General features: G+C 44.8%; 1 protein-coding gene across 6 annotated transcripts in view; it reads left to right on the top strand.

Annotated features, from left to right (window-relative positions):
- Nucleotides 1–18,262, top strand: part of PIWIL1 (piwi like RNA-mediated gene silencing 1) — a 124,899-nt gene that overhangs the window by 58,125 nt on the left and 48,512 nt on the right. For all 6 annotated transcript variants that reach the window (XM_075898455.1, XM_075898450.1, XM_075898452.1 and 3 more), the window contains 4 exons: nucleotides 15,857–16,044; nucleotides 16,822–16,894; nucleotides 17,312–17,512; nucleotides 18,051–18,154. In XM_075898455.1, coding sequence (XP_075754570.1) covers nucleotides 15,857–16,044; nucleotides 16,822–16,894; nucleotides 17,312–17,512; nucleotides 18,051–18,154 — 566 coding nt within the window. The remainder of the gene's footprint in view (nucleotides 1–15,856; nucleotides 16,045–16,821; nucleotides 16,895–17,311; nucleotides 17,513–18,050; nucleotides 18,155–18,262) is intronic.

The raw sequence follows: 18,262 nt of genomic DNA, 5'->3' as shown, positions 1-18,262 counted from the left end.
AACCTGTTCTTAAATATCTCGAGAGAGGGAGATTCCACCACCTCCCTTGGCAATTTATTCCAATATTTGACCACCCTGACAGTTAGGAATTTTTTCCTAATGTCCAATCTAAACCTCCCCTGCTGCACTTTAAGCCCATTACTCCTTGTCCTGTCCTCAGAAACCAAGAGGAACAAATTTTCTCCTTCCTCCTTGTGACACCCTTTTAGATATTTGAAAACCGCTATCATGTCCCCCCTTAATCTTCTTTTTTCCAAAGTAAACAAGCCCAGTTCATGAAGCCTGGCTTCATAGGTCATGTTCTCTAAACCTTTAATCATTCTTGTCGCTCTTCTCTGTACCCTTTCCAATTTCTCCACCTCTTTCTTGAAATGTGGCGCCCAGAACTGGACACAGTACTCCAGCTGAGGCCTAACTAGTGCAGAGTAGAGCGGCAGAATGACTTCACGAGTTTTGCTTACAACACACCTGTTGATACAACCTAGAATCATATTTGCTTTTTTTGCAACAGCATCACACTGTTGACTCATATTCAACTTGTGGTCCACTATGACCCCTAGATCCCTTTCCGCCATGCTCCTTCCTAGACAGTCGCTTCCCATCTTGTATGTATGGAACTGATTGTTCCTTCCTAAGTGGAGCACTTTGCATTTCTCTATATTAAACTTCATCCTGTTTACCTCTGACCATTTCTCTAACTTGCTAAGGTCATTTTGAATTATGTCCCTATCCTCCAAAGAAGTTGCAACCCCACCCAGTTTGGTATCATCTGCAAACTTAATAAGCGTACTCTCTATCCCAATATCTACATCATTGATGAAGATATTGAACAGTACGGGTCCCAAAACAGACCCTTGAGGAACTCCACTTGTTATCCCTTTCCAGCAGGATTTAGAACCGTTAACAACAACTCTCTGACTACGGTTATCCAACCAATTATGCACCCACCTTATCGTGGACCTATCTAAGTTATATTTGCCTAGTTTATCAATAAGAATATCATGCGAGACCGTATCAAATGCCTTACTAAAGTCTAGGTATATGACATCCACCGCTTCTCCCTTATCCACGAGGCTCGGTATCCTATCAAAGAAAGCTATCAGATTAGTTTGGCATGACTTGTTCTTCACAAACCCATGCTGGCTATTCCCTATCACTTGATTACCTTCCAAGTGTTTGCATATGATTTCCTTAATTACCTGCTCCATTATCTTCCCTGGGACAGACATTAAACTGACCGGTCTGTAGTTTCCTGGGTTGTTCTTATTCCCCTTTTTATAGATGGGCACAATATTTGCCCTTTTCCAGTCTTCTGGAATCTCCCGTCTTCCATGATTTTTTAAGATCATAGCTAAAGGCTCAGATAGCTCCTCTATCAGCTCCTTGAGTATCCTGGGATGCATTTCATCAGGACCTGGTGACTTGCTGACATCTAACTTTCCTAAGTGATTTTTAACTTGTTCTTTGTGTATCCTATCTTCTAAACTTACCCTCTCTCTGCTTGTATTCACTACATTAGGCACACCTCCAGACTTCTTGGTGAAGACCGAAACAAAGAAGTCATTGAGCATCTCTGCCATTTCCAAGTTTCCTGTTACTGCTTCTCCCTCCTCACTAAGCAGTGGGCCTACCCTGTCCTTGGTCTTCCTCTTGCTTTTAATGTATTTATAAAAGGTCTTCTTGTTTCCCTTTATGCCTGTAGCTAGTTTGATCTCATTTTGTGCCTTTGCCTTTCTAATCTTGCCCCTGCATTCCCCTGTTGCTTGCCTATATTCATCCTTTGTTGTTTGTCCTAGTTTCCATTTTTTATATGACTCCTTTTTTATTTTGAGATCATGCAAGATCTCCTTGTTAAGCCAAGCTGGTCTTTTGCCATATTTTCTATCTTTCCTACACAGCGGAATTGTTTGCTTTTGGGTCCTTAACAACGTCCCTTTGAAATACTTCCAACTCTCCTCAGTTGTTTTTCCCTTCAGTCTTGCTTCCCATGGGACCTTACCTACAAGTTCTCTGAACTTATCAAAATCTGCCTTCCTGAAATCCATTACCTCAATTGTGCTGGTCTCCCTTCTACCTTTCCTTAAGAGCATGAACTCTATTATTTCATGATCACTGTCCCCTATACTGTCTTCCACTTTCAAGTTCTCAACTAGTTCCTCCTTATTTGTTAAAACCAAATCCAGAACAGCTTCTCCTCTGGTAGCTTTTTCAACCTTCTGAAACAGAAAGTTGTCTCCAATGCAGTACAGAAACTTATTGGATAGCCTGTGCCCCGCTGTGTTAGTTTCCCAACATATGTCTGGATAGTTGAAGTCCCCCATCACCACCAAATCTTGGGCTTTGGATAGTTTTGTTAATTGTTTAAAAAAGGCCTCATCCACCTCTTCCACCTGACTAGGTGGCCTGTAGTAGACTCCTAGCATGATATCACCCTCGTTTTTTACCCCTTTTAGCTTAATCCAGAGACTGTCTACACAGCTATCTCCTACGTTTGTCTCCACTTCAGTCCAAGTGTGTACATTTTTAATATACAAGGCAACCCCTCCTCCCTTTTTTCCCTGTCTGTCCTTCCTGAGCAAGCCGTACCCTTCCATACCAACATTCCAATCGTGCGTCCCATCCCACCAGGTTTCTGTAATACCAATGATATCATAGTTGTATTTATTGGTTAGCAATTCCAGTTCTTCCTGCTTATTACCCATACTTCTTGCATTTGTATATAGGCATCTAAGATACTGATTTGATCTTGCCTCCCTGTTGTGCCCTGACCCTCCTTTCTCCTTGCCATTATAGGCCATAGTTCCCCCCATTTCCAAGCCATCTCCCAGTCCCACACATTCAGCACTTACCTGTGGGCTTTGCTCACCTGTCCCCGTCGAACCTAGTTTAAAGCCCTCCTCGAATATTTTTGAATTATTTTTGAAATAATGCATCACATTATTGATTTATACTGTATTTGTGATCAATTTTGCCTCCCAGATTCTGTTTGGCATTAAATAAGGATGTTACATTGTGGTTACGTAACTAATTGTATAGTTGATACAATTTGTATCAACTATACCATTAGTCGATAGACTCTGCAGAACTGCAGCTGAGGTAGCTCCAGGAGTCAGCTCGAAATAGGACTGAGCAGTCCTAGCTTGTGCTGGCTCCAGGAGCCACCTACGCTGCAGCTCTGTATTTTAAATGTAAGAGCCACCAGGCTCCTCCTCCAACTACAACATTTAAAATGCAGAGGTGCAGCGTCCTGGACCAGTGTGACCCGGGACTGCTCAGTCCCAGCTTGCGCTGAGTCCAGCAGCCCCTGCCTAGAGATGGGGGGGGGGGGGCACGACAGCTCCCTGCTGGGATCCTTGCAGACAGGGGCTGCTTTGCTTCAACTCCCCTATTCTCTTCCTTCCCCCCCCCCCCCCCCGGCATCTGATTGAGGCAATGGGGGCAGAGAGCAGGAAGCACTCCGGAGATGGTCCTGGGGGGACTCGGCTAAAAAGCCAGTTTCCCCAGCCCTGGCTCCTGTTTCCCCCCTTGCTGCGTTGGGGGTAGGGAAGGCAGAGGCACAGTGTGGAAACGGTTCAAGCAGGGACTGAAGCAGTCCCCGCTCGTGCTGTTTCCCCACTGTGCCTCTGCCTCCCGATGAGACAGAGCTGGGGGGAACTGACTTTTAAGCTGACTCCCCACCAGCACTGGCTCCTCCACCCTCCTTTCTCCCTCTTTCTGATAGAGGCAGCAAAGGGGAAGGGGCAGGGGAAGAAGTGACTATTTGAGTCACTACTGAGTTGTCCCATAAGCTTATGTTTCTTGGCTAGTCAACTAGTCACTTACATCCTTAACATTAAAACACTTAGCTGGGTAGCCTTCAAGGGCTTGTGCCTGTCCATTTCATCTTAGGTACGTGCACACCATGAGCAGAGTTGCAGGAAACTTTTCACTCAATGATACATCTAAGGTCAGTTCTAGTGGCCTTTGGTGCTGCCACTTGTGGACTGATCTAAGGGATTTTGCTATCTCTGTGCTCTGTTTGTTCTTCTTTGAGTGGCCCCGTGGGTGCTCAACTCCAGGTGTCGGGTCCCGTCCCGGCGCCGCTGCTCGGAGATTTCTCATAGCCGTGTTCTGCCGCCTCACACATGCGTGCTTCCCCAGCGAGGCATTCGCACCTTTGATCAGCTGCGCACGAGCTGGCAACCGTCAGTTCCTCTCAACCGCCTCAGGTCGCGGTCAGAGCTCACTGAGTATTTCTCTTCAGAATGTTTTCAGTCAGTTTTTTCATCTGTTAAATGTGTTAGTATTAGTTGTGTTCCTGCTAGTTTGTTCTCCTGTTCATAAGAAAGTTTAAAAAAAAATTTTTTTCCTCAAGCTGCTTCTCTTAAAGCGCTGCGCAAAGCATTAAAAGTAAAATTGACAAGGCTTCACACGGGGCGTATACAGGCATTTATTCTGTACTGGTTTTAAAAATGCCTGGATTGACTGGTTTTTAAAAGTGTTTGGCATGCCGTGAGCCCATGACAACGGCTGACGGCCATGACACCTGCATTAGGTGCCTGGGAGAAGCTCATGTCCCCGAGAAGTGCTCTCACTGTAGAAAATTAACATCGAGAGTCTGGAGGGAGTGGGAGATGAAGATAAGAATGCTGATGTTTGAGAAGGCGTTGCAGCCTGACCCGATCCCTCCCGCAGCCACAAAAGCCCTCGAACAAAAACGCAGGGCGACTTCCCCAGGACCAGCTGGCTCGAAGCGATCTAAGCCGTCCCCTGCGTGATCCCTCCCTTCAGCAGCTGCAACGGCTTCAGGGGCGTCCAAAATGACCCCTGGGGGGTCTGGACTATCTGCTTTGGTGGCCACCAGAGAGCCCCCACCACCTAAAGCAAGAGCGGCTTTGACGCCGGCATCGGGAGCGGTGCCGCAGCTAGCCGGCAAGTCTGCACCGTCCTCAGCTGTGCGCTCTGTGAAACTGACGCCGGTGCTGCACTTGACCAGCCGCTCTACACCAGCTTCAGCGGCACCGGCTATAACAGCGCCTGCCTCACTGGCCCTGCTTATGGTGGCATCGTCCTCCATGGCACCGTCTTCTCTGGCACTGGCTCCGAGGTAGATGGTCTTGATGCCTGAGCCCCGGCACCACTGCTGACTCTGGCACCGGACACTCTGTCGGCACTGGCATCAATGCAGCAATAGCTGCTTTCCCCGGCACCGCTCCACTGCTATTCGGTGCCTGCCTCTCCTGTGGCTGTTAGGGCGGAAGACACCTCCCTACATAAGAAGGCATTATCAAAGACTCATTATAGAGACAGATCCCTGTCTCCAGATTTTTCACGGTCGCTATCGTGACTACAATGTTTCTCCTACATGGGTCATGTATGGGCAGCGTAATTATAGGGACACAGTGTATCTAGAAACACGTAGGTCTCGTTCACGGTCCCGCTCACCCGGTCGATCCTCAAGATACGAGCCTGGTAGACGCTCCCCATGCCGCGTCTATTATATCCAGCATGGTAGTGCACGCTCATCATGCCACTCCTCTCTATTGTCTTCTGAGCGCTATTATGACAGCTACCGTAGACCATATGATGATCATCCCCAGTGTGATTGTACATTGTCCTCCCATAGGGGATCCTCCTGCATTTGTCAACCATTGAGTGAAAAATACTTACCTCATCAATCACAGCACCTAGATTCACCTTCTCCATCTAAGAGTCCAATGATCCAATAGACCAGTCTGAGCCGGAAGAAGGGCAGTTGTCTGATGTTAAGGACCCCAAACCGGAAACTTCTCCAGCAGACTGCTCCTCATCATCTCAGGATGAGGTGATATTTCCAGTTCATGTCTCTCCACCGGATGATCTGAGACAATTCCAAGACCTCTTTAAATGTGTGGCGTGCTCACAAGAAATACAGCTAACAGATATTCCGGTTAAAAAGCACCGTCTCTTGAAAAATCTCTGTCCACAACAACGTGCAAAGATCGTCTTACCTATTGATGATGCGATCATGGAAGTGGCGGATGAGATATGGCAGACTCCAACATAGGTTACACCTACGAGTAAAAAGGCCGACAGAAAATATTTTGTACCAGTGAAAGGATTGGACTTCTTGTTCAGTCATCCTCAGCCTAACTTGTTGGTAGTGGACTCAGCACAACGTAGGGCTAAAGCGCCACAGTCAAAAATACGCTTCTGGACAAGGGCAATAAAAAATTGGGCATTTTTGGTAGGAAGGTCTACTCCTCAGCCACACTTCTACTGGGCATCGCAAATTATTCAGCCCCTCTATCAAACCATAATTTTGATAATTATTCCAAATTAGCGGAGTTACTTCATTATTTCCTGGACAACAAGAAGCCACTCTTGAAGGCAATAATCCAAGAAGGGTACGCATCATGTAGTACAGCACTGCAGATAGCCATGGACGTGGCTGACACAGCGGCTAGAGCTACTGCCACAGGTATTGCCATGAGGAGATGATCATGGCTGTCATCTGCAGGAGCCCCAAAGGAGAGGCAAAGCAAGGTTAAGGACAAGCTCAAGCTTATTGCGACGAACACCGATGAAGTCCTCCACTCGGGGAAAGATTCACGCGCCACTCTAAGTACACTTGGGTTGTACCCTCCCTCCTTCAAACGTAGACGTTATTTTCCTTATCAACGAAGATATGATTTCAATTTCTCCAGAGAGCAATCACGTCCCTTCGACAATCAACGCCTTAGACAACGTCCTCAGCGCAAACGACCCCAACACCAATCAATCGTCAACTAAGCAGCAAATTTGACTTATCTGTCAAGGATGCAAGCCAGCTACCCGCAATCAACACGGAAGATGAGACTATCCATCTTTTTCATCATTGGTCTGACATCACCACGGACAGATGGGTACTGGAAATAGTGCATTCTGGCCTTTCCATTTTAGAGTGAAGTTATATCCATAAGTGTAATCTGTTGTTAATTTCTCAAACACTGGATCAAAGTCTTTAAGTGAGAGAGAAGAATTTTGCAGAAACCAAGGTTTTTAGAAAAACAAGTATTGAAAAACACGCAGTGATTAGATACATTTAGTTTTTTTGAGCTGAATAGAATAATAACATGAGTAAGCCAAAATCAATTCAATTCTTCAAATGAATTTATAGCCAAAATTGATGTTTTGAATTTGTTTTTCCATGATCCTCTTTTGAAATGTCATAAAATCATGAAAATGGCCATAGTGTGCCAGACAAACTAGGTCCTTCTAGCCCAGTATCCTGTCTTTGGACAGTGGCCTGTTTCATAGGGAATGAACAGAGCAGCAGTGCATGTTATACACTACTACCAACCTATTATAATACATAATATATGGATTTCATTTCAGCTGTTGCTTAGAACTGATTGAAATATTTTGCCTTTTTTAGATCAGATTTACATTTTCATTACTGCATGATCTAACAGTTTGTCAGCAAACAAGAGCTGTTAACAAGGAATTTGGAGAGGGAGTTCTCCAGATAAAGGAGGAAGCTAATACAGGAAGTGGTCTGTCTGTAGTGTGTGTGTTTGTCTTTGTGTTGCTGTGTGCTGAACTTGTGTTTGGCTGTTTGGTTTTTTTCTTCTTCCTCCCCGCCCCCCATGGAGTGTGTACTGTGGCTGGCAGGTGGAAGCTTTGAGCTTCTAATCAGGGTTTGAAATCTAGAAGCGTCTGCTCATTGGTTGAGCCTCAATCAGCGGGGAGGGGCATCAGGCAATCCAGGGCTTTATGAATGAGTGAGTCAGGGTATGTCTACACTACAGCGCTAATTTGAACTTAGTTCGAATTAGTTAATTCGAACTAAGCTAATTCGAACTAACGCGTCTAGAACTAAAAACTAGTTCGAATTAGCGTTTTGCTAATTCGAACTAGCATGTCCACATTAAGTGGACCCTGAACAGGGCTTAAGGGTGGCTGGAAGCAGTGCCGGCAGGGCATAAGAGGAGGACTTAGAGCGTGGAGATGCTGTCTCAGGCTAGCCGAGGGCTGTGCTTAAAGGGACCCGACCCCCACCCCGGACAGACAGTTCTCAGGGGTGCCCCGCTTGAAAACCAGTCCTGGCTTGGAGTGCCCGGAGTGCCCACACTGGGCACATCACAGCACTCGGCCATCAGCCCGGCTGCACTTGCCGCAGGCTGCCATCTGGGGAGAGGGGGCAATTGGGGGGCTGCAGGAGAGCTTCCACCCCCAGAAGCCTGCAGAGCCAGCCCAGTCCTCCCCATCGGGGGCTCGTGCCTCCCTCACCTCCCTCACCTCCTTCCACTTACCCTTCCCTAGCCCCTTTTCTTGATGTACAAAATAAAGGACAATTGTGTTCAAAAATGGAATCTGTCTTTATTGAACAAAACTGGGGGAGACTGGGAAAAGGAGGTGGGAGCGGGGAAGAGAGAGGCTGGGAGAGGGGAGGGCAACTACAATGATCAGGGGTTGGGAACAGGTCCCATATGAAGAGAGGCTAAAGAGACTGGGACTTCTCAGCTTAGAAAAGAGGAGACAGAGGGGGGACAGGATAGAGGTCTCTAAAAGCAGGAGTTGGGTGGAGAGGGTTCATCCAGAAAAGTTCTTTATTAGTTCCCATAAAGAAGGACTAGAGGACACCAAAGGAAAGGAATGGGTAGCAGGCTTCAAACTAGTAACAGAAAGTTGTTCTTCACAAAGCAAAGAGTCAACCTGTGGAACTCCTTGCTGCAGGAGGCTGTGAAGGCTAGAACTAGAACAGAGTTTAAAGGGAAGTGAGATCAAGTCATGGAGGTTGGGTCCATGGGGTGGTATTAGCCAGGTGGTAGGAGTGGTGTCCCTGCCCAAAGTTTGTGGAAGACTGGAGAGGGATGGCACGAGACAAATGGCTTGGTCACTGTCTCCGGTCCATCCCCTCCAGGGTCCCTAGGGTTGGCCGCTGTCAGCAGACAGGCTACTGGGCTATATGGACCTTTGGTCTGACCCAGGACGGCCATTGTAAGCTCAGGGTCAGGGGTCTCAGTGGACCCCCTTGATTTTCATGCACACCTGCTCCTGGGTGGCCAGGCTGGCAGCTCTCCTGCCCAAGCCGGCCACTTTCCTGTGCCTAGTGCGGAGATCGTGGACAAGGTCCACGATGTCCACACTAGCCCAGGCAGGTGCCCGCCTCTTCCGGTCCCGGGCAAGCTCCCGGGAGCCGCCAGCCTGGTCCCGGGAAGAGGGGGAGGGCTGGGGGGCATCGGGTGGGGGTGGCTCGATCCGTGCCAGGTGCAGGGTCTTATGGCTGGATGCTGGCAGGCTTGCACCTGGCACGGGCACCGTAGCCAGCCCGTGCCCCTTTAAGGGGTCCCGGGCCGGGAGGGGGGCATAGAGTTTCCCTGGTGTTGGCCAGAGTGGCCACCAGGGAAACCTGGGAAGTCTTAGCCTCCCACTAGTTCGAATTAAGGGTCTACACAGCCCTTAATTCGAACTAGCTAGTTCGAACTAGGCTTAATCCTCATAAAATGAGGTTTACCTAGTTAGAACTAAGCGCTCCGCTAGTTCGAATTAAATTCGAACTAGCGGAGCGCTAGTGTAGCGCCTATTAAAGTTAGTTCGAACTAACATCCGTTAGTTCGAACTAACTTTGTAGTGTACCCTCAGCGACCAGGGAGCTTGCGAAAAGGAGCTGTTAACAGGGAGTTTGGAGGGGGAGTTGGGAAGGGGGAGAGATACACTTGCCATACTTTAATATCTTTTCACTACACTCCTTCCCTCCAGGGAGGGAGGCATTGAATAACAACTGAGGAATCTCTCAGAAGGAAGGTAGGTATGGATGGTGATAGCTCTGCTATTGTCACCTGCACAGCATGTGCCATGTTTGTCTTCCTCCCAGAAGAAAGAAGAGATTTCATTTGCGCTAAGTGCAAGCCGGTCGCCATTTTGGAAGAAAAAATTAGAGGACTGGAGGCCCAAGCATTGATCCTATGTTCTATCTGAGAGGATGAAGACTTCCTCAATAGAAGGCAGCGTTTAATCCTGCAGCCACAGTAGGCTGAAAAGCCAGTCAGGGCAGTACAGCACAAGGAAGAAAACTGCCAGCATGTAATCTCTAGAAGAAGTCCAACTCAGGTATCTCCCGTTCCTGTGGAAGTAAGTAACCGCTTTCAGGCTGTCTCCACAGGCACTGCAGTGGAAAATGCTTTGGCAGGGACCTGTCAGGGAAGAAATCAGAAACCATCTACTGGAAGGCATGGGATGCGCAGTCCTAAGGATGGGCGTTCCACGACCACCTCCTCCCCAAAATAAAACGGATGGTGGTGGTCGGGGACTCCCTCCTATGAGGGATTGAGTCATCCGTTTGCCGTCCAGACCTGCACACTCAAGAAATGTGCTGCTTACTGGGAGCTCGCATTCAGGATGTGACCAAGAGTCTTCCAAAAGTGATGAAACCTTTGGATCGCTACCCCTTCCTGCTGCTTCATATAGGAACTAATGATACAGCCCAGAATGACCTTGAGTGGGTCACAGCAGATTATGTAGCACTGGGAAGAAGGATCAAGAAATTTGAAGCACAAGTAGTGTTCTCATCCATTCTTCCGGTTGAAGGAAAAGGTCCAGGGAGGGATCGTTGAATTCAGGAAGTAAATGTGTGATTGCGCAGGTGGTGTCGGAGAGAGGGCTCTGTTCCAGGCACAAGGATTGTTAGGAAGAGATGGGATCCACGTAACCAAGAGAGGAAAGAGCATCTTCACGGTCAGGTTTGCAAACCTAGCGAGGAGGGCTTTTAACTAGGTTCATTGAGGGATGGTGACCAAAGCCCTTAGGTAAGTGAGGAAGTCGGACACCGGGAAGAAGCACAAGGAGGAACGAGCAACAAAGAAGGACCCCTGATTCAGATGGAGAAGGTAGGGCGATCAACTGGTTATCTAACATGTTTGTACACCAATGCGAGAAGCCTGGGAAACAAACAGGAAGAATTATAAGTCCTGGCCCAGTTAAATAACTGTGATTTGATTGGAATAATGGCGACTTGGTGGGATGACTCACATGACTGGAGCACTGTCATGGAAGGGTATAAACTGTTCAGGAAGAACAGGCAAGGGAGAAAAGGAGGAGGAGAGTTGCAAGCAACACGGGAATGCAGGGGCAAGATTAGAAAGGCAAAGGCACAAAATGAGATCAAACTAGCTACAGGCATAAAGGGAAACAAGAAGACCTTTTATAAATACATTAAAAGCAAGAGGAAGACCAAGGACAGGGTAGGCCCACTGCTTAGCGAGGAGGGAGAAGCAGTAACAGGGAACTTGGAAATGGCGGAGATGCTCAATGACTTCTTTGTTTCGGTCTTCACCGAGAAGTCTGGAGGTGTGCCTAACGTAGTGAATACAAGCAGAGAGAGGGTAAGTTTAGAAGATAGGATACACAAAGAACAAGTTAAAAATCACTTAGGAAAGTTAGATGTCAGCAAGTCACCAGGTCCTGATGAAATGCATCCCAGGATACTCAAGGAGCTGATAGAGGAGGTATCTGAGCCTTTAGCTATGATCTTTGAAAAATCATGGCAGACAGGGGAGATTCCAGAAGACTGGAAAAGGGCAAATATTGTGCCCATCTATAAAAAGGGGAATAAGAACAACCCAGGAAATTATAGACCGGTCAGTTTAACGTCTGTCCCAGGGAAGATAATGGAGCAGGTAATTAAGGAAATCGTATGCAAACACTTGGAAAGTAATAAAGTGATAGGGAATAGCCAGCATGGGTTTGTGAAGAACAAGTCATGCCAAACTAATCTGATAGCTTTCTTTGATAAGATAACGAGCCTTGTGGATAAGGGAGAAGCGGTGGATGTCATATACCTAGACTTTAGTAAGGCATTTGATACGGTCTCGCATGATATTCTTATTGATAAACTAGGCAAATATAACTTAGATAGGGCCACGATAAGGTGGCTGCATAATTGGCTGGATAACCGTAGTCAGAGAGTTGTTGTTAACGGTTCTAAATCCTGCTGGAAAGGGATAACAAGTGGAGTTCCTCAAGGGTCTGTTTTGGGACCCGTACTGTTCAATATCTTCATCAATGATGTAGATATTGGGATAGAGAGTACTCTTATTAAGTTTGCAGATGATACCAAACTGGGTGGGGTTGCGACTTCTTTGGAGGATAGGGACATAATTCAAAATGACCTTAGCAAGTTAGAGAAATGGTCAGAGGTAAACAGGATGAGGTTTAATAAAGAGAAATGCAAAGTGCTCCACTTAGGAAGGAACAATCAGTTCCATACATACAAGATGGGAAGCGACTGTCTAGGAAGGAGCATGGCGGAAAGGGATCTAGGGGTCATAGTGGACCACAAGTTGAATGAGTCAACAGTGTGATGCTGTTGCAAAAAAAGCAAATATGATTCTAGGTTGTATCAACAGGTGTGTTGTAAGCAAAACTCGTGAAGTCATTCTGCCGCTCTATTCTGCACTAGTTAGGCCTCAGCTGGAGTACTGTGTCCAGTTCTGGGCGCCACATTTCAAGAAAGATGTGGAGAAATTGGAAAGGGTACAGAGAAGAGCGACAAGAATGATTAAAGGTCTAGAGAACATGACCTATGAAGCCAGGCTTCATGAACTGGGCTTGTTTACTTTGGAAAAAAGAAGATTAAGGGGGGACATGATAGCGGTTTTCAAATATCTAAAAGGGTGTCACAAGGAGGAAGGCGAAAATTTGTTCCTCTTGGTTTCTGAGGACAGGACAAGGAGTAATGGGCTTAAAGTGCAGCAGGGGAGGTTTAGATTGGACTTTAGGAAAAAATTCCTAACTGTCAGGGTGGTCAAATATTGGAATAAATTGCCAAGGGAGGTGGTGGAATCTCCCTCTCTGGAGATATTTAAGAACAGGTTAGATAGACATCTGTCAGGGATGGTGTAGACGGAGCTTGATCCTGCCTTGAGGGCGGGGGGCTGGACTCGATGACCTCTCGAGGTCCCTTCCAGTCCTATTATTCTATGATTCTATGATTCTATGATTCTATTATATGTAAGAGCAGTATGATTGCTCGGAGCTCCATTACTTAGAGAAAGAAAAGACTGTTGAGAGTCTATGGGTTAAATTTAGAGGTGGAAGCAACAGGGGTGATGTTGTGGTTGGTTTCTGCTATACACCGCCGGATCAGGTGGATGAGGTAGATGAAGCTTTTTTTGGACATCTGAGCTTCTAGATCGCAGGCCCTGGTTCTCATGGGCAACTTTAATCACCCTAATATCCGTTGGGAGACCAATACAGCAGTACACAGGCAATCCAGGAAGTTTTCGGAGAATGTTGGGGATTACTTCTTGGTACAAATGCTGAAGGAACTGAGCAGGGGCCATGCCCAGCTTGACCTGCTGCTCACAAACAGGTAGGAATTAGTAGGGGAAGTAGAGGTGGGTGACAACCTGGGAAGCACTGATCATGAGATGGCAGATTTCAGGATCCTGACCAAAGGGAGAAAGGAGAATAACAAAATACACACCCTGGACTTCAGAAGAGCAGAGTTTGATTCCCTCAGAGAACTGATGGGCAGGATCCTCTGGAATGCTTATATGAAGGGGAAAGGAGTCCAGGAGAACTGGCAGTATTTTAAAGAAGCCTTATTAAAGGCACAGGAATAAACCATCCCGATGCGCAGCAAGAAAAGCAAATATGGTAGGCAACTAGATTGGCTTACCGGGGACATCCATAGTGAATTTAAACACAAAAAGGAAGCTTATGAGAAGTGGAAACTTGGACTGTTGACTAGGGAGGAATATAAATATATTCCTCAAGAATGCAGGGGAGTTATCAGGAGGGCGAAAGCGCAATTGGAATTGCAGCTAGCAAGAGATGCGAAGGGTAACAAGATATGTTTCTATAGGCATTTTAGCAAGAAGAGGGTGACCAGGGAGGGTGTGGGGCCCTTACTGGATGAGGGAGGTAACCTAGTGCCAGATGATATGGGAAAAGCTGAAGTACTCCATGCTTTCTTTGCCTCTGTCTTCACGGACAGGGTCAGCTCCCAGACAAATGCACTAGGCAACACAGTATGGGAAGGAGGTGGACAGCCCTTGGTGGGGAAAGAATAAGTTAGGAACTATTTGGAAAAGCTAAACGTACACAAATCCATGGGCCCGGATTTAATGCGTCCAAGGATACTGAGGGAGTTGGCAAATGTGATTGCAGAGCCTTTGGCCACTATGTTTAAAAATTCTTGGATATCGGGAGAAATCCCAGATGATTGGGAGAAGGCAAATCTAGTGCCCATCTTTAAAAAAGGGAAAAAGGACAATCCAGGAGACTACAGACCTGTCAGCCTTACCTCAGTCCCTGGAAAAATCATGGAGGGGATCCTCAAGGAATCCATTTTGAAGCACCTGGAAGAGGGGAAAGTGATCAGGAATAGTCAACATGGATTCAGGAAGGGAAAGTCATGCCTGACCAATCTGATTAACTTCTATGATAAGGTAGCTGGCTCTGGATATGGGAAAGTCAGTGGATATGATATACATTGACTTTAGCAAAGCTTTTGATACTGTCTCCCACAGTATTCTGGCCAGCAAGTTAAGGGAGTATGGTTTGGATAAATGGACTGTAAGATGGATAGAAAGCTGACTAGACTGTTGGGCCCGACAGGTAGTGATCAATGGCTCGATGTCAGGTTGGTGGTCAGTTTCTAGCAGAGTGCCTCAACTATCAGTTCTTGGACCAGTTTTGTTCAATGTTTATATTTATGACTTGGGTGAGGGGATGGATTGCACCCTCAGCAACTTTGCAGATGACACTAAGATAGAGAGAGAGGTAGATATGCTGGAGGGCAGGGAAAGGATCCAAGGTGATCTGGATAGATTAGAGGATTGGTCCAAAAGAAATCTGTTGAGGTTCAACAACGACAAGTTGAACTTGGGGCAGAAGAATCCCAAGCATTCTTACAAGCTAGGGACTGAATGGCTAAGTAGCTGTTCTGCAGAAAAGGACTTAGGGAGTACAGTGGATGAGAAGCTGGATATGAGTCAACAGTGTGCCCTTGTATATCCAGAGATTATTCCCCTTTATTCAGCTCTGGTGAGGCCACATTTGGAATATTGTGTCCAGTTCTGAGGCCCCCCCCCCCCCCCATGAAAGGATGCGGATGCATTTTAGAGGGTCCAGCAAAGCGTGACCAAAATGATTAGGGGCCTGGAGCACATGACCTACGAGGAGAGACCGAGGGATTTGGGTTTATTTAGGCTGCATAGGAGAAGAGTGAGGGGGGATTTGATAGCAGCATTCAGCTTCCTGAAGGGAGATTCCAAAGATGATGGAGGGAGGTTGTTCACAGCTGTGATGGATGGCAGAACAAGGAACAATGATGTCAGGGTACAGTGGAGGAGGTCTAGGTTGGATATTGGGAAAAACTATTTCACTAGGAGGGTGGTGAAGCTTTGGAATGGGTTGCCTAGGGAGGTGGTGGAATCTCCATCCATAGAGGTTTTTAAGTCTCAAATTGAGAGAGCTCTGGCTGGGTTGATTTATTTGGGATTGGTCCTGCCTTGGGCAGGTTGCTGGACTTATTGACCTCCTAAGGTCTTTTCCAGCTCTATGATTCTATGAATACGAAGTAGCAGCTGTAAAATCTAATGATTTCAAAAAGAAAATAAATTGAATTTTTTGTTATAATTTTCCCTACTACTTATTGATGTCATATAATAATATAAATATGGAAATTTAAAAGAATTTCAGAATTCTAAATTAAAATTTCCAAAATGGTATTTTTTAAAAAAAATGTTTAATCAGAAATGTGTCAATTTCCCATTATGATTATCTGGAACTGCAAGGACATGATGCATTATTTTCTTGATGCTGCTGTATTTTGGAGTGTATTGTGACATATTTTGTGAAAATTAGTTCTGTTCTAGCAGAACTTAATGTAATCCTTTCTCTTTTACAGTTTGACTACAACCCTCAATTTGCAGACTGGTCAAAAGAAACTAGGGGAACCCCCTTAATTAGTGTAAAGCCATTGGATAACTGGTTATTACTATATACACGGCGCACTTACGATGCTGCCAGTACATTAGTTCAAAATTTATTTAAAGTTACTCCAGCTGTGGGTATCCTGATGAACAAGGCAATCATGTAAGTACTCTAGAATTGTAATAACTTGCTCAGAAACTTATAGTTTTTTATTTTTTCAATGACTGTGTTAAATGAGGAAGGTGTTCTAATGTCATTATATATTTCTATAAATCTTTTTATTCAAAGTGCTCCAGATTAGATTTTGGAATCAGTGAGTCCATGGGAACTTTAACTGGCAATTAAATAGGGTGCTGCTGATAGGAAAGATGCAGCTGGATGTTTGAAATCCATCATAACTGGTGGAGCTACTTTTAGTATAGACAGGAGCACCAGCAGCATAAATTACAAGTGCAAAATCAACTTAAAATATGATGAAAGTCTCCCTTGGTCAAACTCATAACTCATTTAAAATCAAGTTTAAAAAAAGAAATTCTGATTCAGGAACAGTGATAGAGATGCAGCCGTGTTAGTCTGGTGTAGCTGAAACAAAAGACCCAACTATGTAGCACTTTAAAGACTAACAAGATGGTTTATTAGGTGATGAGCTTTCGTCGGCCAGAGCCACGAAAGCTCATTACCTAATAAACCATCTTGTTAGTCTTTAAAGTGTTGCATAGTTCTGTCTTTTGATTCAGGAATGTTACCTTTTAATGTGTGTGGTAGAGTGACCCCTAGAGTGCAACGTGAATACAGTAACTTTGCTAAAAGCTGCAAATTTAAGTTACCAGGTACTTATTTTTTTGTCGATGTATGGATAGCATATGTTCTTGCTGCTTCACCAACTATTGTAACTTTAGTTACAGCCATATCACTTTATTTTCTTACTTCCCTTTTTAGGATTGAAGTAGATGAAAGAACAGAATCTTATTTAAGAGCCTTGCAACAAAAGGTTACCTCTGACACACAGCTAGTATGTATGCTAATTCCAATAATTTCAAAGCATGATAATTTCCACTGTTGTCTATATATTGTGTTAATATCCTAATAATGAAATTAGTTCTGTTGATTCACTTATGGAGTTACGTGTCTCACTTCCAAGTGCCAGATTATACTTATGAAGCTAGTTATGTGTAAGAAATTCTGTTTTAATTAACATCAGAGCTTAAATATAGAATGTGTTGAACACTCATCACCCCTGAAAATCAGACCGTTAGTTTTAGGCACTAGAATTTAAGCACTCAAACTGGATAAATGTTTTATAGAAAATGCTTGGGATTGTTATTTTATGTTGGAAAGGGGGCGATATAAGTGTACTGTGCAACAGATCTTTTAAATAATAAATTTGATTCTGCTTTTGTTTTTTTAACTTCTCATTTTAATTTTGAAGGTAGTTTGTGTTCTGTCTAATAATCGTAAGGATAAATATGATGCTATCAAGAAATACTTATGTACTGATTGCCCAACTCCAAGTCAGTGTGTTGTAGCTCGCACTCTAAGCAAACCACAAACTGTAATGGCTGTAGCAACAAACATTGCTTTACAAATGAATTGCAAGATGGGTGGAGAGCTCTGGAGTGTTCAAATCCCAGTAAGTAGCAGACAGTGTTTCGTTACCTTTTTTTTGGGTTTAAACATTTTAAATGAGAGTTCAGAAAGACACCACAGGTGGCTGACTGATTCTAAAGTTAAGTTGGTTATCTGCATTGTCTCCTACCCCAAATAACTTGCTTCCAAAAATAAAATGTCAACACAGGTAAACTTAATGCATAGGATACCTGCGTAAATAATCAGCTGATATCATTTTGCAAGGAAATGGAAGGGTACAGGTGGTAATGTGCTGAACTTTTAATTGAGAATTCATTTGGTGATATTCAACAGTTCTGTTGTAAAATGTAGGTTTCTGGATGTCAGCAGAGATACTTTCAGTAGAAACTACATAATAACAGATATTTTTTTTTAAATAAACATTTTGGAAATAAACAATATCTTGAACAATGAAAAACAGTGATTATTTTTGAAGCCTTTGGTGCTTTCAGTCTATCATGTTTTAGTGCAGATATGATAAATATTTGGTTTTGGTATGCTTATGCACTTCTTGTAAAATACTGTGTACTATTTTCTTTAAGTTGAAACAAGTTATGATTGTGGGAATTGACTGTTATCATGACACTGCAGCTGGACGGCGATCAATTGCAGGATTTGTTGCGAGCCTGAATCAAGGAATGACGCGGTAAGGTACCTTTTAGCAGTCAGTATTAGTGGAAAGAAGTTGCTGAAGTTGAAGCCTAATGTAATGAGTCATTATTTTAAAAGTAACTTTATCTAGTTGGTTTAACTT

This window comes from Pelodiscus sinensis, chromosome 15 (assembly GCF_049634645.1).
Source record: "Pelodiscus sinensis isolate JC-2024 chromosome 15, ASM4963464v1, whole genome shotgun sequence".
Lineage (NCBI taxonomy): Eukaryota > Metazoa > Chordata > Testudines > Trionychidae > Pelodiscus > Pelodiscus sinensis.
Note: the sequence above shows the minus strand (reverse complement) of the source record. Positions and strands in the feature narration are given on the sequence as shown.